The sequence below is a fragment of the Barbus barbus genome (genome assembly GCF_936440315.1).
Source record: "Barbus barbus genome assembly, chromosome: 2".
In the NCBI taxonomy this organism is placed as follows: domain Eukaryota; kingdom Metazoa; phylum Chordata; class Actinopteri; order Cypriniformes; family Cyprinidae; genus Barbus; species Barbus barbus.
In genome coordinates, this window is record NC_136730.1 from 16497028 (window position 1) to 16519791 (window position 22764).

The 22764-nt window shown below is 38.6% G+C and overlaps 1 protein-coding gene and 1 pseudogene across 2 annotated transcripts in view; one reads left to right on the forward strand and one right to left on the reverse strand.

Moving 5' to 3' along the window:
* On the forward strand, positions 1–3214 carry LOC306882696 (vitamin D 25-hydroxylase-like; annotated as a pseudogene). Its single transcript has 5 exons — positions 1–233; positions 1085–1226; positions 1920–2553; positions 2643–2965; positions 3050–3214. The product of its transcript is annotated as a vitamin D 25-hydroxylase-like (transcript).
* Positions 3215–6540: 3326 nt separating this feature from the next.
* LOC306884709 (cGMP-inhibited 3',5'-cyclic phosphodiesterase 3B-like) overlaps positions 6541–22764 on the reverse strand; it is a 46600-nt gene continuing 30376 nt past the window's right edge. Inside the window, exons 2-16 of the mRNA XM_079440828.1 lie at positions 18908–18958; positions 17512–17760; positions 16226–16362; positions 15651–15757; positions 14469–14688; positions 14288–14379; positions 14022–14185; positions 13319–13453; positions 12868–12979; positions 12585–12698; positions 10772–10971; positions 10290–10493; positions 8910–9071; positions 8585–8822; positions 6541–8468 (exon numbers count right to left, since the gene is read on the reverse strand). Coding sequence (XP_079296954.1) covers positions 8245–8468; positions 8585–8822; positions 8910–9071; positions 10290–10493; positions 10772–10971; positions 12585–12698; positions 12868–12979; positions 13319–13453; positions 14022–14185; positions 14288–14379; positions 14469–14688; positions 15651–15757; positions 16226–16362; positions 17512–17760; positions 18908–18958 — 2409 coding nt within the window. The 3' untranslated portion in view covers positions 6541–8244. The remainder of the gene's footprint in view (positions 8469–8584; positions 8823–8909; positions 9072–10289; positions 10494–10771; positions 10972–12584; positions 12699–12867; positions 12980–13318; positions 13454–14021; positions 14186–14287; positions 14380–14468; positions 14689–15650; positions 15758–16225; positions 16363–17511; positions 17761–18907; positions 18959–22764) is intronic.

Here is a 22764-nt window from a genome sequence, read left to right on the forward strand (position 1 = left end):
ATGGTATCGATTAAACGGTTGACATCTCTGTTTCTTGGGAGCAAACGCTCATATGTCTGGGCAGTTTGTTCGTTACACTCTTCATTTTGCTGGTAGTTCGCCAACTCGTAAAGCAGCGGAGACCCCGAGGGTTTCCCCCTGGACCAACACCTTTACCCATGATAGGGAATATTCTGTCCCTAGCCACAGAGCCTCACGTCTACATGAAGAGGTAGAGTGATATCCACGGACAGGTACGAATGACACTTCACTCTCACTCCTCACTGTTTCTTATTTTCTTGCACATAATCACATAATATACAGTAGACTTGTCTGCTTTTAACTTCACGTTTTTGCTGATATATGGTTTTGCCATTTAAAAAGCGAGTTTAAGCCACCACATGATAATTATGTAGCATATTGCATCTTACACCCTGTCTTGTAATGAATGAAGTTGTCCACAGTGGAATCGTCCGTTGTTGCGGCTTGGTGAGCAGAAAAGAATTCTTAAAAAAAAATCATCCTGTACAAAAACGTTTACTGGTAGTGCATAGCTATTACCAGTAAAACTATCAATAATAATAATAATATAGGCTACTTATTCTTGTATTTTCAACGCAATATAAGCATTGTAATAAATGAATAATTTAAATGTTAGTACATAGTAGTTAAATACACTTTATTTAATTATTATTATTATTGTTGTTATTTTTTTATTAAGTGGGAGTCTGTCCACTAAAACTAAAGTTCTCCAGGTATTCATTCGTTTTACTCCTGAATTCTCTCATCGAGCTCACAGCTTATTGGTCCGTGTTAGTGAATCACAGCGTTTTCTTCTTGACGCGTCGTGTCGCGTCGAGTCGTGAGAAGTGTAGCTGGGGGCTTGAAAAGAACAAAAGAGCCTTGCATTTGCCGTTGCGTTTTTGGCAGAGCGCAGCAGCACTCAGTTTTGCAGAATGGCCAAGAGATGCTGAGTCAGCATGCCTAATTCATTTCCTCACTGTATCAATGAGAGTGAATGTAGCCTTCTAATTATACTCCTTCATTAGTAGAAATATGTTTGGCAGGGGAGTGGATTAATGAATATTGCTATTTTATTATCCAGATTTTCAGTCTAGACCTGGGAGGAATCTCGACTGTTATTCTAAATGGTTATGATGCCATTAAAGAGTACCTATATCACCAAAGTGAGGTTTTTGCAGACCGTCCACCCCTCCCTTTATTTCAGAAGATGACAAAAATGGGAGGTAAGTGGTTCCTTATAGAATCATTTATTTTAGAATGATTTCCCAGAATAGATCGCTGCAGAGTGATCTAAATTAAAGGAACAGTTCACCCAAAAATGTACGTTTTTTTTAATTCCCTTTCATGTCCTTCTAAACCTACATAAAGTTATTGTTTCTATGGAACACACAAGATTTTATAAAAAAAAAAAATTAAAAAACACCATAAAACTACAGTAAACTGTCATATTCCACTGAATAACTTGAATTTTGATCTGTGCAACACAAATAGTTTTATGGTGTTTTTTCGTTTTGGATCTTAACAGTCATGGTCACTATAAAATGATGTCTGGGAAAGGAAAAAAAAATCTCCTTTAGTTTTATGCTGAATATGTAATAGTACACAGGTTTAGAACAACATGAGGGTAAGTGAATGAAAGATTTCTTCATTTTTGTGAACTATTCCTTTAACTGTCTGGGTGATTCAGAGAAAAGGCTCTGGCATGAGTTGGGGCAATAACTAAAGAAGAGCTGACAGTCACACATGAGGTTATCACTTTATCAGTATCGCAGTTCTTGTAATCTGTGTTTAACCCATGGAACTAGTACTGTTTGACTAATAATCTCTGGTTAAACATACAGAAAAGTTTATCATTAGATAAACTTTGTTTCCATATTTAAAGCGACCTCTCTCAGCATTGTTTGTTCTCTGTCTAGGCCTTCTGAACTGCAAATACGGTCGAGGCTGGATTGAACACGACAAACTGGCTGTGAACTGCTTCCGCTACTGTGGCAGCGGTCAGCGAATGTTTGAGAGGATTTCTGAGGAGTGCCTGTTTTTTCTCGATGCCATTGACCAGCATCAGGGGAAGCCCTTTAACCCTAAGCATCTCGTGACCAATGCCGTCTCCAACATCACCAACCTCATTATCTTCGGGCAACTTTTCACCTACGACAACAGAGATTTTCAGCACATGATTGAGATCTTCAGCGAGAATGTTGAGCTGGCAGCCAGTGGCTGGGCTTTCCTGTACAACGCCTTCCCCTGGATGGAGTACGTGCCCTTTGGGAAGCACCAAAAGCTCTTCCGCCACGCCAATGAGGTCTACGACTTCCTTCTGCAAATCATCAAGCGCTTCTCGCAGGATAGGGTACCCCAGTCGCCACAACATTACATTGATGCTTATTTGGACGAAATGGAGCAGAGCACCACCAATAAAGCTACATCTTTTTCTCAAGATAATCTCATATTCTCTGTTGCAGAACTCATCATTGCGGGTACAGAGACTACCACAAATTGTCTGCGCTGGGCTATGCTCTACATGGCTCTGTATCCCAGGATACAAGGTTGGTGCCCACAGAGCAATGGGTATTTTTTTCTCATTTACATCACTTTAATGTCGTTGCACTAATCATGTTATGTTTTTTCCGTGCATAAAAGGTCCAAATGGAGATCGATTGCATCCTGAATGGCAGGCCACCTGCTCTTGAAGACAAGCAGAGCATGCCGTATGTGGAGGCAGTGCTGCATGAAGTCCTGTGCTTTTGCAATGTCGTCCCACTAGGCATCTTCCACGCTACGTCTCAAGATGCGGTGGTGCGTGGCTACACTATCCCCAGGGGCACCATGGTCATCACTAACTTTTACTCGGTGCATTCTGATGAGAAGTACTGGAGCAATCCATCCATCTTCTGTCCAGAGCGGTTCCTCGACTGTAATGGCAAATTTGTCCGGCATGAAGCATTTCTTCCTTTCTCAATAGGTAAACAGAAGATATTTGAGAATCGTTCAGTCTAAAAGCATTTCGTTGTTCTGATGTATCTGATTTATGTGTGTTTGTCTTTAGGTAAGCGGCACTGTCTGGGAGAGCAGTTGGCCAGGCTGGAGATGTTCTTGTTCTTCACCACGTTGCTCCAGAGGTTCCATCTTCAGTTCCCTGAAGGCTTTATTCCAAGCCTCTCTCCGAAACTAGGCATGACCCTTCATATGTGCCATCAGGAGACAGCAGTAAACCTTGCCCTGTGAGCTCTGGAACACATGCACTCACCTCAGGGGATCCTACTAAGAAATGCAAACAGCAGAGCAGTTCCCCGTCTTAAATTCCACCAGGTTTTCAGCGGGGAATACTGACCTCTGATATTGACTAGTTAAATTCTCAGAACCTCCATAGTTTCACAGAACCCAGCCTGAGAGTGATAAGACAACTGTTACAGAACACATGCTCTGGAGAGCAAATAATGAGCACGTGTGTGACCAAATAAGAATGTACATGAGGGTATCAAGATAAATGTAGCATGTGTCTTTCATAACTTGAACCAATAAGTGTACTGTGTAGCAAACCGAACATTGTGCTTGTCAATATGAGAAGAGCTATTGTGTCAATGATTGACAGGGTTTACCTCTATAATGGTTTGGAGGTCTGTCTTTTCCAGCATTACTTGAATTCCCCCATTTCTGGAGTCAGGCAAGTGAGAGGAGAACAGCTGCCTTTCCCAGAAACTTTTGGAAATGCTTCATGACTCCCGTTGGTTTAATGCCATATATCGATTCTGCAATAACGGCCCTGTCCCTAGTTTATCTCAATGGAAAGAGACTGTCGAGAAACTTGAGCTGCAATATTTCTGAGGGAAAAAAAGGTGCTTTCGTGAACAGCTGGACTCCAATATACATTTTATAGCTCAAAATTATTTTTAGTTCATGTTTAACAAGTTTTTGTTTTGCATGTTATAAAAAAAAAGAAAAACCTGACAAAAAAAAACTTGTATAAAATAAAGACAAAATAAGCCTTTCTTTTGCGTGTTGGGTTTTACTGCTGATCCTAAAAGCTTTCTGTCTGCGACCTCTTTCAACTGCTGGAATTTTCCGAAGCCAATTATACACCATATAAAGCTGGAAAAGGAGCATGTAGATAGAAACCTGAGTAACTCTTGCAGTTGTATGAATTGATTTGGCACATATCAAAAATTAATGATTTTCAACAGCATGGAATATCTTATTTTCCTTCTGCGGTGCCTTCAAACCCCCTATGTTGTTACTGTAAAAATATTTTCATTTCCTCTCTGTGTCGTCTTGGCACCACTTAGACAAACTGCTCAGGACCGGAAAACTCAATTAAAAGCGGAGTGATGGGTAGAGGCATTGTTGCTTTGGGTAAGCTGTCACAGAGATGCTGTCATCTGAAGAGATAAGGCTGGCCTTTCATATGACCTACACTTGGGGACTCATCATCCACTGACTGTCATCTTACAGGCAGTTCCTCCCAGGAGAACACTTGGGCTTTCATCTGAACACAAAGGAAATAAGCAGCAACATGCAACTGGATGATGCTCAGTAAGCACACTTAGATGATGTTAAAAACATGTTGTTCAGTGCTTCTTCCTTCACTGCGGTGGTGCGATTAAAACGTTACATGTGTACCTGGATAATGTGGTTTGCGCAAGTATTATGATTCTACGGTTAACAAGAACGGGGGTTTTTAAACGTTTTGATGGCAAGGACCCCCAACAATTTTGATCCCTTAGGGACCCTGAGAAATTTTCATGTATATAAAAACGATCAATAAAAAAGTCAAATTGTTCAAGTAAATTGTCAAATGTATTTTCGAGATGATTGACAAGAGACAATAATTTTTTATAAATAAAATGCCTTTAATAGACTGTAAATTTAAAACATAAATGCTTTCCTCATAAGTAGACCGAGTATCTGAGAATTATTTTCTTATGTCTTTGATAAGGGGTCCACTAATTTTTATCTAAAAATATTTGAGTTGACAGCTCGAGCTAAAAAAAGCGGGGAAAAATACAAACTACATACAGTCAAAAGTGTGGGGTCAGTACATTTTTAAAGAAATAAATACTCGTCGAAGATTAAATCGATCAAAAGTGACAGTAAAGATGTTCATAATGTTGTATTCATCAAAGGATCCTGAAAAAATGCTTTGTGGTTTTCACAAAAATATAAAGCAGCATAGCTGTGTTGAGATAAGAAATGTTTCTTGAGCACTAAATTAGCATATTAAAATGATTTCTGAAGGATCATGTGACACTGAAGACTGGACTAATGACTGTTGAAAAAGTTTATAAAGTGAATTTACAGTATTTCACAAAGTTTTTTCTGTATTTTTGCCTCAGTGAACAAAACATGCAGATTTTTTCTTACTGTTTAAAAACTAGTACTGTCAATAGATTTCATTAATATCGTAAGTGCAAAGATTGACTTCTCTTACAGCCCTAAAATACATTCCCTGACGGCCTTAAAATACATTTTTTCACTACATATTTTTTTGCAGGCCCTCGTCACACACTAGTTTGAAAACCCCTGACTTAGAACAGTAAAATACACATCCGCTCTCATGCAAAACGCAGAACACAGAAAAAATGACAGACAGGCAGAAATCAATTGAGAGAGTGAAACTCTTGTTCAGGGATGGTGCTTTTATGACAGCTATAAATAATAACAAAAAAGTCAATTCTCCCCCACAACCCTGAAAAGGCTGAATGGTTACATCAGACATTGCTATTTAAATGCTACATAAAAAAGTGAATGCCATCATAAAGGTACTGATGACAGGATCGTCGGAGGTTACTGTGGTGCGACGAACCCCCAAAAGTGAGATACCACAGTCGAGCAAGTGGTCAACACGAGGGGATGGGGGTGCCGTGACGCTCTGATCTGCTGTCACCCTGCTTGGCAACCTGAATGAAGTTCAGAGTGCGTGGGTTTGAGCCCAGCCAGGGTGAGCTCAGTGAAGTGGAGGGGAGGAGGGACGAACTGAGCCACACTGGAGTCCCGGATCCAAGAACTGATGAACACACAGTCTGGTCAGAAAGAGAGAGAGAGAGAAGCACCACAAGCTGCTTTGGGTGCGCACAAGCCCCCAACACAGAACACATCCTGAGCACAGGCCAAAAAAGTGACTAATGAACAAACCCACAAAGAGAGACAGAGACAGGTAGGCATCCGGCATCGCCGCCAGCTTTAGAAATTAGGGGCTTTTAGCAAAGAGTGGTTATGGGCAGGAACAAAAGACAGTGCACCCCAAAAAAAAAAAAAAAAAAAAACTAACAAACTGAAAAACACAACACCCAAACACATCCACATCTGTAAATAGCATTAGATTTTTTTAAAAACTCCTGAAACAAGATGATAATTACATGGTCTCAATGTACAATATATGTCAGCTGTATGTAGAAAACAGACGCATTGTTGATTAATTAAAAAATATATAATATTATATATATTTATATATGCAAGTATTCTTTCTGTGCAGAGGTTAAACACTTGTTTGGTAGTAAAATGTGCACATTTATAATTATTATTTTTTTTACTCTTAAATATACTAGCTTGATTTACACTGCCTACTTGAGAACTTTCTTCTACAGAGACAAAATTAGTTTTTGTTGAGGTGAGGCAGACCAAGAGAGAGAAAGAGACCCAGAAACCCAGGTTTGTCTCCACCTCCCCATCATCCCCTCATTATTCTAGTGGAATGCCTAGAGTTCTTGCTTCAGACAAAAAAATATAGAACTATTAGTATTAAACCTGCCTTATGGTGAAGAATAAGAAAATACCAAGGAAAAAAACAAAAGTACAGCTTTCAAGGAGAAACCCTGGATTCCTTGAAAATGAACTGGCCGGTTTTTGCGTTTGGCAATAATTAAAGTACAAGCATGTTCAAATAATGCCAAACGTGAAGTCACCCCAAAGCAATGCTTAGTCTATGACATGCATGCTAACTCAAACATTTAGATTTCAGTAACTTTCCTGGCTCCCAATTCTTAACAGGAGGTCTTTGAAAAAAATAAACATGGATATACTGGTCTGGAGCAGCTGATAAGGATGGTTAATGTCTAGGACACTGCATTTAGGGGGAGCATCTCTTGTTGTTAGCAACTTTCAAGATATTCATACAAAAAATAGAAACCCACCACTGAAAATAACGTTCGACGTGCAAGTTGAAACTGCAGAATTAAATTTTCGCAAAAAACAAGGATCGATCCTTCACATGAATCCTGAGTAACCGTGAAAAAATATATCTATTTAAACGTAAAAAAGGAGAAACGTCCCTTCATTTGAACAGCATTCCTGTCCCATTTGCTATGCTTTTAAGCACAGACTGACTTTACAGAGAACGATTGGCAACTCAGCGTTCCTGAAGAGGAAAAAGAGGGAGCGGGGGACACCACAAATGGAAAAAAAAGAAAGAAACAACCTTACAAACAACAAAGGCAAACAAAAAACTGCAAGAAGGTGATCAACATGAGTAAAAAGCATCCAAAACGATGCAGAAGTCAGGTCATTTTTCAGTCAAAATGTCAGCATTTCCACTTGTCCTAATGACTCTGTTCAGTAATACAGTGTTTTATGTCGCCAGCATGAATTGGGGACTGCACATACAGTGCAGCGTACATAGCCCATTTTCTGGACCACAAGAAAAATAAAAACAAACAATATTTTATATATATATTTTTTTAAGTTCAGACAGGCACATTTTGAGTTATGCTTCCTGACACTGAGCCTGAAACGGCTTCAGTCGCAGTCTTTCTATGTTTTTGAACTGTTCGCTTTGGTAACGGGTGTCAATTACATCATTGTCTTTTTCGTGTCCTTTTGGACATAAGTACCTACGGGAGAGTTAAGAGCGCTACTTTCAAGGCAGCGTCACAGACAGGGAAGCATGGGATGGCATGATTCATGATTCCCCTGCCTGTGTTCTTCTCCACCTGGTTTCTATCTCGCAACATGGTTCGGCATCTTCAAAGCTCTGTTCGTTCTCCGCTGATTCTCCATGGGGTGAAAGTGCATAGGAGTGGGGTTCCCACCAAAGGGTCCTCTCACAGTAGTAAGGCCTTTTTTTCAACACAATGTGAACTGCATTAGCTTCAGAGTGTCGGCACAGTGACGAATTTCAGCGCGGGGAGATCCGCTAGGGTCTTCCTCTGGGTGTCAATGTGTGTGTTTGTATAGGTGAAGGAGAGGGAGGGGTCATCCAACTCTGCGTAAGCCCCTCGGCGAGCTTCGTTTCTTGACCTTCCCCTCTTGCTACTGCCGTTCCTCTTCCTCAGCCTCCTCTTGAATGACCTGGATGTCGTCGGAGGAGGAGGTGGATGGAGGAAGGCTGGGGCTCTCGGACTGCTGTTGCTGCTGCTGAGTCTCCAGCTCTTTGGCCTTCTCCTCTTCTTCGATGGTCTTCTTCCACACCTTGTGGTTGTCTGTTAAGTGCTGCATGATGCTGCAGAATAACCGCCGTTGACCCTTCCTCCTCTCTGAAAGGAAAACTACTCGATTAGTGTGAGATACCTAAGTACTTGCTAAATAAAAATCTAAACACAAATGGTCTCGCTTTTTACAAATTCTGTATTTCACTACTGTATATTCATACTTGGTTCAAGATCCTCATCCAGCTCTTCATCTTCCGTTTCGATGTCTTCCGTCTCTTCTTCGTCGTCTGAGCCCTCCTCGTCAATCCAGTATCCCGGCAGCAGGCCGGCAGCATCGTAGGAGTTACAAAGAGGCCCAACGATGTGCGTGATAAAAGACTCCTGCAGCTTAGCTAACTGTGGTGCCGAGCGATCCATGAAAGGACTGATGGGTAATCCTAGAGTGGCTTCTTCATCACCCTATGAAGGCGGAAATGCAAAAATGCACAAATGTTGATGTTATGTTGCTCAATGTTTTGTACGTTATGTGAAGAGAATAGGACATACCTGCTCATAAAACTCATTGACGATGCCCTCTGTCCATTTGAGGTGTAGGCTGCGGTCTTTGGCTGGCCCATTAATATCTGCCAGCTTAATGCACACTTGGCACACTAACAACCTGTCATTTTCATTAGTCCAGTCGATGCCTGGACTATTCACATCATTAACCTGCAAAAAAGAAAAGGATCAATCAGAGGATTAACCTAAAAATAGCACAATTTCCTGCAGTAGGCATGTTCAGGAGATATGTATCAAATTATACATTTATAAACAGACTTCTGATCAAAAGTGTTGAATAAATAAGTTTGAATGTTTTTGAAAGAAGGCTCTTATGCTCACCAAGGTTGCATTTATTTGATCAAAAGTACAATATTATTGCAATTTGCAAATAATATTGTGAAATATTATTACAATTTACTATACCTGTTTTCTCTTTGAACATATTTTAAAATGTAATTTATTCCTGCAATGGCAAAGCTGAATTTTCAGCAGCCATTACTCCAGTCTTCAGTGTCACATGATCCAGTGTCAAATGCTGATTTGGTGCTCAAGAAATATTTCTTATCATCAATGTTAAGTTTTTGTTGCTTAATATTAGAATTTATGATTTTAAACTAAGCAATGATGCATTACGTTTATCAAAAGTCACAGTAAAGGCATTTTGTAATGGTATAAAATTTTTTGGTCCCATATTATAGTAGGTGGCCTTTACTACTATGTACTTACATTTAAATGAATCATTTTATACAGTGCACTTATTGTGTACACACGTTTCTACATTCTACTTATATTTTAAAAAATACCTGCATGTAATTACATTTACAATTAATTTTTACATTTATAATTACACTGTTGACCCATCCCATACACCTTATGTATGTACCTACCTATGCCACCAAACCTGTCCCTAACCTTAGCCGTATCCCACCTCAATGACAGCAGAAGTGATTGATGCAAGTGATTGATGCAAGTACATAGTAGTTAAGGCCACCTAATATAAAGTGTGACCAAGATTTCTATTTCAAATGAGTGCTGTTCTTTTGAACTTTCTATTCATTAAAGAATCCACCAAACCACTGTCTTCAACATTGATAATAATAAAAGCCATTATTAATAATTGAGCAATGTATTTAATATTATAATTTTGCAAATGTTTTTCTATGTCTGGTCATGTTGATTCCTCTAGTCAGCATCTAGCACCCATAGGTTCATTAAACCTTTAAACTAGAAGTTATACATTAGGTTAGACATTACTTAAAAAAAAGAAAAAATGATCAGCAAAAAAATAAAAAGCAGTAGTTAAGAGTTGGTCTGATTTACTGTATAAGCTATTGCCCTTGTTACTGATTATTGATGATACCATATCGATGCACCCCTACTACTGACCTTGGAATTAAACTCTGCTAGGAAGTCAAAGTGCTTCTTCAGGTCTGTTGCAAGGATGGCCTCGATGACTAGGAACCGAAAACGCTTAAACTCAACATGGTCCAAACTGCACAGGAAGTTGAACTCTGGCTGGGAAAGAAACAGGCTCCAGGCAGAGGCTGCATGGTGGTTCTCCAAAACTGAACGGTCATTATACAACACCGCCTGTGTGTGAGAGTGTGTGGAGAGGTGGAAATAAGGAAAGAAGGATGAAGAAAAGGAGAGAGAAACATGGTGTGCACGAGTCAAGAGGTTCCCTGCTCTGATTACAAAAGCATACGCTTCTGATAAAAGAACCGTGGGCTGGTTTCACTTCTTGACACAACAGTGTGAAAACTAGATCAAACAGCCAAAAACTGTTCATGAGCTATTCAGAACCAAATGAACTTTACAAATTTAAAGGTTCTTCTAAACTACAATTTTGGGCATTGCTCATGACTTACCTGAGGAGCGTTAGTGGCTACAAGAAAGGCATTTGTGCGACCAGGATGATCATAGTCATGCATAGCAGCTGCTACATATAGTGCCATGAGTTCCAGCGCAGGGATATTCCAGGCCAGACAGCCGTAACTGTCATCTGAAAATGAGGAGCTTTTGGACGTGGCATATGCCACCCTGCCTGGGGAAATTCCACTGTCCGAATCTAATAAATACAAAGAACAGTGATGGAACACTACTACAGATTCTTTCCAGGTGACAGTCCATTTGAAAATCAATACGGTATCTTACATAACCACCTAGATGACACATGCAATCTAATTTTCTGAACTCGCTTTATTTTAAGAATGTGAATTAGCCAATAATTGACAATTTAAATTATCAGCTAATCACAAGTGATTCCACAATAATACAAATGTCATGGTGTGGCAAATAACTGATAAATGGCTGATTTTAAAATTTATTTGGTAGCATTTTTTCTAAACAAATTTAAAATACTGAACACTAAAGCAATTTCTTTACATGCTATAATTGAATTTAGACATCACAACATTATAATATAAAGTAATGGAAATTCATTGATTGATGGCCATAAAAGATGATATATTGAAGAATGCTGGTAATAAATTAGCTGATGGTTCCTATTGACTTCCAAAGTATTTCTTCCCTACTATGAAAGTCAATGGGGACCAACAACTGTTTGGTTCTTCAAAATATCTTCTTTTGAGTTCAACTTAAGAAAGTAATCAAAGTCAAATCAGGCGAAATGGGAATGTAAGATGCTAAATATATCCAATTTAGATACCTTAAACGTAAAAAAAACCCTCTAATATCTAATACCACTATGTAACCATAGAAAAGTGCAGCATTTTTATATGAAACTTATTTATTAAAATAAATTCATTATAATAATCCTCTAAAAAAACATTTACATGAAATTAGAAATTTATTTATTTAAAAGTAAATATACACTATACACAAATTGTTCAGCAAATAAAAAATAAAAACTTAGCACGCACACACACACACACACACCTATACACGCACACATACATACATGCATGTCAACATCTGTTCAGGGAAGTTTTTTTTTTTTTGCATTATTTCTTCCCTGCTAATTCAAACTTGCATATGCTTTAAAACGTCACTAATGAATCAAACACTGCCAAGAGGCTGCAATTAAGCTGACTGTTTTTACAGCAAACCAAATATTCTGAAACCATACTGCATCTCTTTCCCAAAGATTTTTAAATATTTTGCAACTCTGCATTTGAGCCAGCTAGTGAAGTCACTGGTCTCAGTGTGATTCAACACCTCTGCCTGCCAGAGCTGGCTGCTGCGTAGAACAGCAGCAGAGTGACTCAGAGTCAACTCCATTTGAGAAATTACAAGGGCCATCAGCAGACTTAAAATAAGCCTCGAACATGCTGAGCCAGCAGCCACCTCAGATCTCAATCGTAAGAGAATCTCTTATCGGACAGCATTTGCGCCACTGGCTGGAATAACAAAGACCGGGCAGCGGCGACGGCCTCTAATTTACTTCTGATGGATCAGGAGGTATGCGAGATATATTTAGAGACATGACTGACAATACAGATGCTCTAACCTGAATCTGTTCATCATGTACTCCATATAACCGTTTCATCCAGTGCCTCGTCTAAGGGCACAATGATGGTACATCATGAATCGGCCATTGTGGGATTTGAACCTACAACCTTCAGTTACCAGGACACTACACATCCCTGCCTCAGCAACACCTGCAGACCTCAAAGTTTCTTGATGCCAAAACTATAATGGAGCGTGAGAGTACAGATGTACCTGTATCACTTCCTGTGACATGCTCATTATGGATCTGCTGAAAGCCTGGGATTGGCCGGGTGGTAAGATACCACACCGCATGAAGGACGTCAGTGGCATGTACACGGTTGTGATCTGAAGGAAGAACAGAAAAAAACACCAAGTTAACACTTGACTGGAATTGTTTCCAACCGTTCTCAGCTTCACAGGACACAAATCTTCACCGTGGTCCAATTTGAGAATTACTGGAACAATTCTAACCCAGTTTTCAAGTTACACTTCAACAAGATTTTTTAATTCTCACAGGGGATGTCACGATAGCCGCTCTCCAGAGCGCAAAAGTACGTCATGAATTCCTGCATAGGGATTTTGAAGATTTCGAACAGACCCGTGTCCTGGAACAAAGTGTACGCCACCTGAGAGAATGTAAAAACAGAACTTCATTAAGATAAGACAAGCAGTGAGCCATTGAGTCCCTGCAGATTCTTGTTTACTGGCACGGAGTACTGAGAAGGACCACTCGCATTACATTCAGCTAAATCTATGAAATGCCAGTCACATCAGATCAGACAATAAAAGTGTGTAATTTCGTGGATTCAACTAAACGGGAGAAGTTTTAATTAGCTAAAAGAGAACCATGTTTTCCACCCAAGTGAAAAAAACCCTCTCAATTGCATTTTCCCAAAACTCAGGCCTTTTATTAGCTTAATCATCTCAAAAGGATCTTTTAATACTTAGAGGTACAAAGCACTAACATAGCTGAGAATCCTGCCAGTCTTTCCTCCCGTCATCTCCATCAGCTCAAAGATCTGGAAGTTCCAGGTGTTGATCCTTTCCATGAGTGCTTCATGGTCCACCAGCATAGAGTCCAGCCTAAACTCCTCGTCTCCCTGCCAGAGATCAATCACAGTCAGCTGACAGAAGGTAGAAGGTTTTGCAGTAATCTCAGCTTTGTCTTGCAGGAAAAAGTCAGGGATAAAAAGGAAAGGATTTTACTAAGTCAGCTAAATTTATGTTGTCCTCACAGGCTTTTACTGTAGACCCCTTTGGGCAGAATAATAAACTGAGGGTTTGCAGAGAGATCCACTCAAGAGTCACAGCTATAAATCCAGCAACCACATAATAATGCAAAAGCATGGGAATGCAAATAAGCACTCTGCTTCTAAATTCCACTCGGCTTGTTCAACAGCTGGCCACTTTAACAACTGCCAGATTGGCCAATAAAAGGAGTAAGAGAGCGGTGGAATCACGACGAGGGCATTTCAGGTTACGTGAAAGAAAAGCTCTTCTCTTGCGGCCCTTTCTAAGGCAAAACAGCACTTCATAAATTAAAATTACTCTTCCACAAGCAACACTGGATCTTGATTTCAGTTCCTGAGGCAATGTTTTAGACATTAATATAATGAAACCATGCGGGGATAAAGTGTACATGTAGTTCAGCATGTGTGCGTGCTCTACCTCAGGATCCAATGAGGACTGCTCCGTACTGGAGGTCTGTTCCTCTTCCTCAGGCTGGCTATTTAGTTTTTCCCCCGCTGTGTCTGCAGTCCTCTCCTCCTGAGACTCTGCCTCTAAGCTCTCCTCTCGGATCAAGTTTTCTCCACCATACTCTGCTCCTTCAGCTAAGAAAGCGAGCAAAAGCATCATTTTGAGTAATAAAGGATGGAATCAGGAATGACTCTTTTGTGATAAATGGCATTAGTGTCATGGCCTATTAACTTTACCTGAGCGTGTTCTTTGCATCTCATTGGCTGTTGCGTGATGGCCCTCACCCACCTCCACACTGGCCACACCTTTCATCATCTGTCGGCCACAACTGCAAAAAAAAATAAAAAATACTATTAATTATGTTGTTTGTAAGGTACAACCTAATTGAGAGGGGAAGGGTTCTAGATGTTACAGTACCTGGTGCACAAGGGGGCCGGGGAGGGACCTCGATACTGTTGCTGGAAATCAGGTGAGCTCAGCGTGTAGCCCAGTGGTTTGTGCAGGTTGACGCTGGGCTTGGTGAGGAAATCAGCGGTGTCTGGGAACTCCACTGGAGAGCGTGTGACCAGAGAGGAGCCTGGAGCAGCAGGGGGACTGTGACTCGGGGAGCTGACAGGACTCAGGCTGGGAGAAGCACCTATAGACATGAAAATCCATATCTATTCATTTATCCAATAATAAAAAAATAAATAAATTCATACAAAAAGGAACAATTACATTTCTGCAATTAATTAAGTCCTAAATTAAAATAATTTTGATTTTTTTTTGTGGGCTTTAAATCAAGGTGGTGTAATTGTACAGAGAACGCTAAAGGTCTGTTAAGGTCAGTATTAAAATACTGAAATTTTTGAAAAACTAATGTTAGCATAGCCAAATATTATTGCTTTTCTGTCCAATTAAATAAGTGTGGTGTAGTCAACATACTGTACAGGTGGCCATTTCGTTGTCTTGCAACAAGAAAACAACCAGAAAGGACCCCTTCAGACCCTCATGTTGTGCTTCAAGATCAGTGACATTTGACTTCCATTGTATGGACAAAAACATAAAAGACATTTCTCAAAATATCTTTTATAAGTTCCACAGAAGAAAGATAGTCATACAGGTTTGGAACAACATGAGGGTGAATAAACAATGACAGAATTTTCATTTTGGATGAACTATACCTTTAAGTATTCTATATCTCACACACATTCATATACATTCATTCATTTAACTTTGGAAAATGTGTTTAATTTGTTTTTACATTTTACTTACTGGTTACACCACACATTTTTTAAAAACATTTTTAGACCAAAATATCTCTCTACAATATGTTTTTTTTTTTTTTTTAATGTAACTTTTTCTTTAGAATAAATAAATACAGATTAGACAGACAGACAGACAGACAGACAGACAGATAGATAGATAGATAGATAGACTTTGCTTAAGTATTTTATAGTAGATTTTGTTTTATTTGTCATTTACCAACGTAAGAAGAGGACAGCTGTTGAAGTAATGCTACCTCCACAATTATGACATGTAAATCAATCTGGCTAAACTCATAACGTTTACAAAATATTTTATAAAAGGAAGGTTATTTCACTCTTGATGGTTGCAGACCTGGTCTTCTGGGTATAGTGTGGCCATAGGAGAGCGTGACGGAGGAGGATCTCTGTTTAGGAATAGTCAGCAAGTTGCTGTTGGGCCCATTAGAAACACAACTCTGGCTGTAGGATAAAAAAAAAGAAATGTACAGAAGTCACATGACAAAATGTGTCACAACTGAGATTTCACTGATAGCTGAAAGCATAATAAAATTACTTAATAAATTAAAATATTTAATAAAAAGGCATGGGGGTATGGAGTATTTCATGAATGAATAATGTTCCCATTCAACAATTCCATGTGAGCCTAGCTATATTTCAAATTTGCTTCAGATGAAGTTTCTTTAGCGATTCTAAACCCAGATTCTCACAGATCTCTTTTTAACACTGCCACCTTGAGGACAAACCGTGAAATTACAGAAAGCAGTGTTCCACTAAAACCTCAACTGTTTGGTCATATTATATCACGCTTGGTGACGATGACCAATCAATCCACAGATTCAAATGCACCTGTGTTCCTGTCCTTGCCTGCCCCAGAGGAGTACAGAGAGGTGTAAGGGTGAAGTCGTGAGACAGTTTGAGGGGTCTGACCTGCTGAGCTCAGAGTGAGATCTCTTTCCATTGGTGCGTTCCCAGCGTGACGAGGCAGACTCCGGTGGAGGCAGAGAGGAAGAGGCTGAACTGCGCCTCAGCTGAGGGGTAGGGAGACTGTTCCTGCTGCTCAGACCCTGAAAGTACAAGGTCATTTAGGAAGTACTCAATAAACAGGCATGACTTACAGTGCACCAGTCGCAGGGACAATACCTCTGGAGATATCTAAGGGCACAACTTTGCTCAAGGGCAAAGATGATGGCTACTAGCCTGGATTGAACCAGCAAATGTCCTAATGTCCCACTGTATTGATCACTTAGCCACAAGTTAATATTTTAAAACGCTCACCTAAACTGCCTTCTCACCTTTCCTCACACTCATAAAAATCGTTGCATTTGGACAGTTCATGAAACGGTCAAGCAGTTTTTTAATTTGGTGCACAAGAAATATTTTTACTATTATCAATGTTGAGAAAAGGTCCTGCTTAAGTTTTTTTTTTTTTTTGGAAACCGGGATATACTCTTTTTTTCAGGATTCTTTGAAGAACAGAATCAAAAATAAATTATTTAAAAGACAAATGTCTGTGTCACTTTTGAAAAATGTACAGTGTTCTTACAGAAAAAAAATTCCATAAGGATGGAATAAACAAAAATCTTACTGACTCCAAACATTTGAATGATAGTGTATATCGGTTCCATAATGGTAATTATCTGATATTAGAGATTTTTTTTTCATTCAATGTTATTGTCTATATTGGATATATTTCTCATACTGGAAATGTAATTATGCCACATTTCCCATATTATTAGACTAACTTTTCATAATAAATATCCATATATCAGACTATACATTATAATGATGTGATGCCTAAATTAATTTTAAGCATTTAAAACCAACTATTTTACTTTTTTAATATAAACTGTAATTTATTTTGACAAAATAGCACAGAATTTACTTTTTTTTTGGTCAGTAATCTGCATTAAAATGCATATAATTATCATCTTACCAGCTCTGGTCATAACTTTAATATCAGTGCACAGAAAAATACATTCAATTCTAAAATTATAATTATTAATTATAATCACAAGATGTGTTTATACCTAAATATATAACTATTGGCCCTTGAGCAACAACAATATAGTAGCTACTTTTTGTCAGTAGTTTGTCAGTGTGTTGCTACCTACTGTTTTAAAAGTGTAGCTTGGCTGCAGTTACACTACTTCAAATTTTGCGTGACTTGTAGCTCGGTGAGGAAAGTCTCTTTCCCAACACTGCGGCTCACCTACCTTTAGTGGCTTTCTCTCTCCTCTCTCTGAGGGGTCTTCTATCTCAGCACAGGAGTAGAAGCCGGGGAAGGGGGTGAAGGGGTTGACCCGGGGCCGGCAGGACCCAGAGAAAGCTCCCATGAGGCTGTTGACACTGCGCAGTGATGAGAGGACTTGCGGTGACAGAGACGGGTCCATCAGCAGGTCTGAGACCACGTTCCTGGCCTCGTTTATCACAGAGAGATCCACACCATTGCCACTCACTGCACCCTAAGCAGACAAAGATTAGAACATCCATAGAATGCAAAATTAGGGAATTTGCTGCATAAAGAAACAGAAATTTATCCTGTATGTATAATCTGTTTATGAGGCTTATACTGCCTCCTTGTGGTCATTTAGAAGTACAGCAGGATTTTATACATTTGGCAGACACTTTTATCCGAAGTGACTTACATTGCATTAAATCTACACATTTTATCAGTTCATGCATTCCCTTGGAATCAAACCCATAGCTTTGGCGTTTTTAGTGCCATGCGATGTTTGAGCTACAGCAACACTACAGCATGCCATCCCGCTGCTCCAGACTTGTGCCAGTAGTAACTGTAACAAAGAATGACTCATTCTCGGAGCCATCCATTTGATAAATCCAGCCAAGTAGCAGAGACAGTTTTTGATGATATCCACTCAGCGGAAAAAAGGAACAGTTCATAACGATATTACAGGAAGAACTCTGGGTATCTATAAACTCAGCTAGTTTTAATCCATCTTAAGCCTTGTGCGTACATGCTGAGCTCATTTTATTGATTGTATTTAATTCAGACCTACATAAGTTTTTTTGAAGGGGGGGTTGTGGTTCTGATAAAAGTAATAAAGTAGAGTGGCGGCACTGCTGCGACCTGCGTGTGTGTGCGTGCTCACATGTGTGGTAAAAGTGCACAGCGAGCACTTCCTTCAGGCTTTGACGTCATTTGGCAAGCTTTATGTGAGCTAGGATGAGGGTTATCCACTCGCAGGTCAGCCGCAGTAATGAGCGGTGGGCAGATGGAGGGGCTACAGGCCTCAGCATGCTAACAGGCTACAAACTGTCCTCAGATGGACCGTATGAGGCTTGTTCAGACGGAAAGAAAGTGAGAGGAGATGCTGGTCTGTATGTGACAGACCACAAAGATTATACTAATAAATAATCAAATCTATAATAATTATAATTATATATTTTTAAAACATAAATGTGCTTAACATTTAGAACCAGGCATTGTGATTTATAACTGAAAGTAGCTCACAAAGGTTCATAAAAAGTGAATTAAAAACATAGTCTGGTCTGGATAATGGCTGTTTAAGCCAGAATGTCACGTGAGTGCAAAACTTACATAAATCATGCCGATTAAATGTTGAAAAGCTAAACAGGAGTTGTACTGACCTGATATTGTGGCTTGTACCATTGTTTAAGGTCCCAGTCCCACAGGATCATCTACAGGACACAAAACAAAGGCTCTTTAAAGCACATTTCATTCACGACTGCCACCCTGCACAAAACCTATGGAAATTTAAGACAAAGAAGCAGATAAATGAGTTATTTTTATGTCTCTGAAGTGCCTATAACCATGTAAAAATAAACACATATGTACGTATTGGTTTGAACAAGCGTTTGATGTGTGCTTGAACGTTTTGTCAACACCTGAGCAATGCTTTTCGTGAGCTGAACGCTGCTAAACAAAAACCTTTCTAGCGCTTGCAGGGGAAAAAAGAAAACCACTGTGACCACAATGAGACGTCAACAATAGCGCTCACAGATCGTATCTAACCAAACTACGTCATTTGACTGCATTTCCACTTTATCTGTCTCAGAGGCTCAGAGGAAAGTCACCTAACAGAAGCCAAGTCCCACAACACTATCACCAAGATAGGTCACAGGCTGTCTGTTTTTTGGTATCATGAAGTAGCAAAGCAACTTTTACAGTTACACTGCAAAACAAGTTGTCTAAACAAATATATGATTGAATGGTCTTGTAGACTGAAATATCACTAATCCATTATACAAATTAGAGGCCCAAACTTCCACAAGTCACAATCAACATGTTTAGCAACAAAACAAATATACATTTCACACTCTAAACAGACATTTGAGAAATGTGATTTTAATATGCATTCAGCTAAAGATATCTTTTTCATTTGGCAAATTTGGGAAGTATGAGTCATATTAGGCTGACTAACAAAAAAAGGGGTTTATAGTTTATTTTTCAACAATTAAGACGTTGGTTAAAATTTATATGAATATATAAGAAAAAAATAGGTGCTATAACTATTAAGTAAATATGTTTCTGGCCATTTTCCTGGCCACTTTATATTTTTGCAGTTCAATTCTACAGTCCTACAAAGTGACAAATAATTTTTTTAAAAGGATAAATATTTCATGCAGTTTTATAGCCTCATATTATTTAAATGACTATATGCAGATAGTTTTATAGGAATTAGAAAAATTAAAATTGAAGATTTTATAACAACCCTTTTTTAACAAGGAGTCTGCTTTATTTGTTTACAACAATAAAGAGAAATAAAATCCTTTCTTTCAGGGACATGGAAAACTTTTCAGGGAACAATGGCATACATTAATTTAGCAACCAAGCAAACACAAATTAACAATAGTTCAACAGCATTATCAAAACAGTGGCATGTCACAGTTCTAAAATATTCAGACAAGCAACGTTCGAGAGAGTTCTCGGCCAACAACGTCTCATATGTAAGCAGTCGCCATGTTAAACTCAGAAAGTCACTGTAGCCGAATGGCAGCACAGCGTTTGCCCACATGGGGGAGTACTGGTGATATGCGAGAGAAGAGCCTGGTTTCTCCACACAACAGACAAAGCAGAAGTCCCCTGCACCTGCGCTGGCCGTGTCATGTGTCACTTCCAGCAGCTCTGATCTTTAAAACCAGCAGCACTCTCAGGCACTCAGAGCTGTCCAAAAGACATGACCACAGACTCATTCAACACACAGGCTCAGAGAGCAACAGAAGGTGCTGATGGAAACGCACTCACCTGCTTTCACTGAATCAAAAGTGTAACACACAAACATTCATCCAAGACACAAATGAAGAGTTCAAATGACTTAATTCCAAGTCTGGATTGGGATTTGATTACGATGTAGACTCTGTGGCCCCTTGCTCTCAAATCAGCTGTTTTACTGATCAGACAGATGATCACTGTTAGCTGTCAGCATTAGCACCATCAGACATTTAGTATGGCAAATAAGCACTGCCATGGCAACCTGACAGAGGCCAGCAAACAATAGTACAAACGTCACAGCATCCAGGATGGCGGGAGAGAGAAAGAGGTCAGAAAAAGGTGTCTGACACTTTTTCTCTCAAACACAGGGAAGGTTATGGGTCAAAAATGACCTCTTAGCATCTGACTGGTCAGACACATTCCTATTAAATCAAGCATGTGGCATAGTGCTACATAAGTATATAAACACAGACTCGAGTCTTGACCCCTCTGAATGCCCCACAATGTCAAAGAATTACTTAAGCAAATCTTGCTATGTTCTTTACGCTTTATTGAGCTAGTAAGCTTCACAGATGGAACGGAGATTAACAGAAAAATAAACGTGGGTCAGTTTCATAAAATCTACTTCCTTGAATATCTTACAATATTTTGACTCTTGTATACCTGGTTTTAAGATTTGTTTGGGAGAAGTGAACAGCACTAAATGCGGGTCCAAAATGTTTTGTGAGCTAATTCATATAGCTGTAAAAGCACGTGTGCACATTGCATTTAGAGTTTAACTGCTAATCCATCCTGTTCAAAAGTTTGAGGTCTTTAAGATAAAAAAATAATAATAATAATAATACTTTTATTTAGCAAGTTTGGATTAAATTGATCTAAAGTGACAGTAAAGAATTTTCAATTGTTACAAAAGAAATTCTATTTTAAATAAATTCCCTTTTATATTTTCTCTTTATCAAAGAATCCTGTAAAACATGCATAATGGTTTCTACAAAAAATATTGAACAGCACAACTTGTTTTCAACATTCACAATTATACTGTACTTTTAAAAAAAAGCAAATCAGCATATTTGAATGATTCCTGAAAAATCATGTTACACTGAAGACTGGAGAAATGGAAAATTCTGAAAATTCTGCATTGCCATCACAGAAATAAAAGAAATTTATAAGACATTTTTCATTAATATTAAATAATGTAATATTTCAGAATATTACTGTATTTTAGACCTAATAAATGCCGCCTTAGTGAGTATGAGACTTCTTTCAAATACATTTTCGATAAATCGACTGATTTTGACGTGCAGTGAGACAGATCACATGAAGCACATCTAAAGTAAAGTAGGTAAAGACAATTCCACTTAAAACATCATGTTTGTTTTAGATTAAAATGCATGTATTTTTGAGAATAACACTACGCAGAATTTCCTTGTACACTCTGACGTTAGTGATGTATGTAGTCATGAAATCAGAGACTTTCCCCTTGAAATGCGATCACAAGTGGTCACGGGAGACGCACTTGAGATTCATGTAACTACCAGGTGTAAACACCTGTAAAGACTCCATATGGGCGTACAATCTCAATCACTATTTTCAAAAAAAGTTTTATAAATTATAAAAGGTAAAAAAGTATTATGAATCTCATGAATATCTTGTTGTCTTACTAGAGTTGCACCATTTGCTATAGCCTTGATATAAATCAAAAGGTCAAATGTCTTTGAAAGCAGTCTCTTATTGCTCACCAAGGTTGCATTTGTATAATAAAAAAATGTAATAATAAAAATATGAAATATTTATCATTAATATATTTTCAAATTTTGTAGTTCCCAGATTCCTGTGATGGCAAAGCCTTCAGTGTCACATGATCCTTCAGAAATCATTCTAATATGCCGATTTGCTGCTCAATAAACATTTATTATTATTATTAATGATGAAAACAAATATTTTTGTGTTGTGTGATACATTTTTTCAGGATTCCTTGACAAATACAAAGTTCAAAAGAACAGCATTTATTCAAAATTGAACATTTTTGTTAGAACACAAATGTAAAAAGTCTTGGCTGTTACTTTAATTCATCCTGCTGAATAAAACTATTAATTTCTTTTAAAAATATTGTACTGAATAATTACATTTTAACATAACGACATTTGGTCAAAAAAATAAATAAAATCCAAGCAATAAATAGAAGAACAAACACCCATACACGTGTAAAAAATACACTCCCTTAATCCGACCCACAGGGAAAAAAAGAGAGAGTCTTGTTCTTTTAAGGACA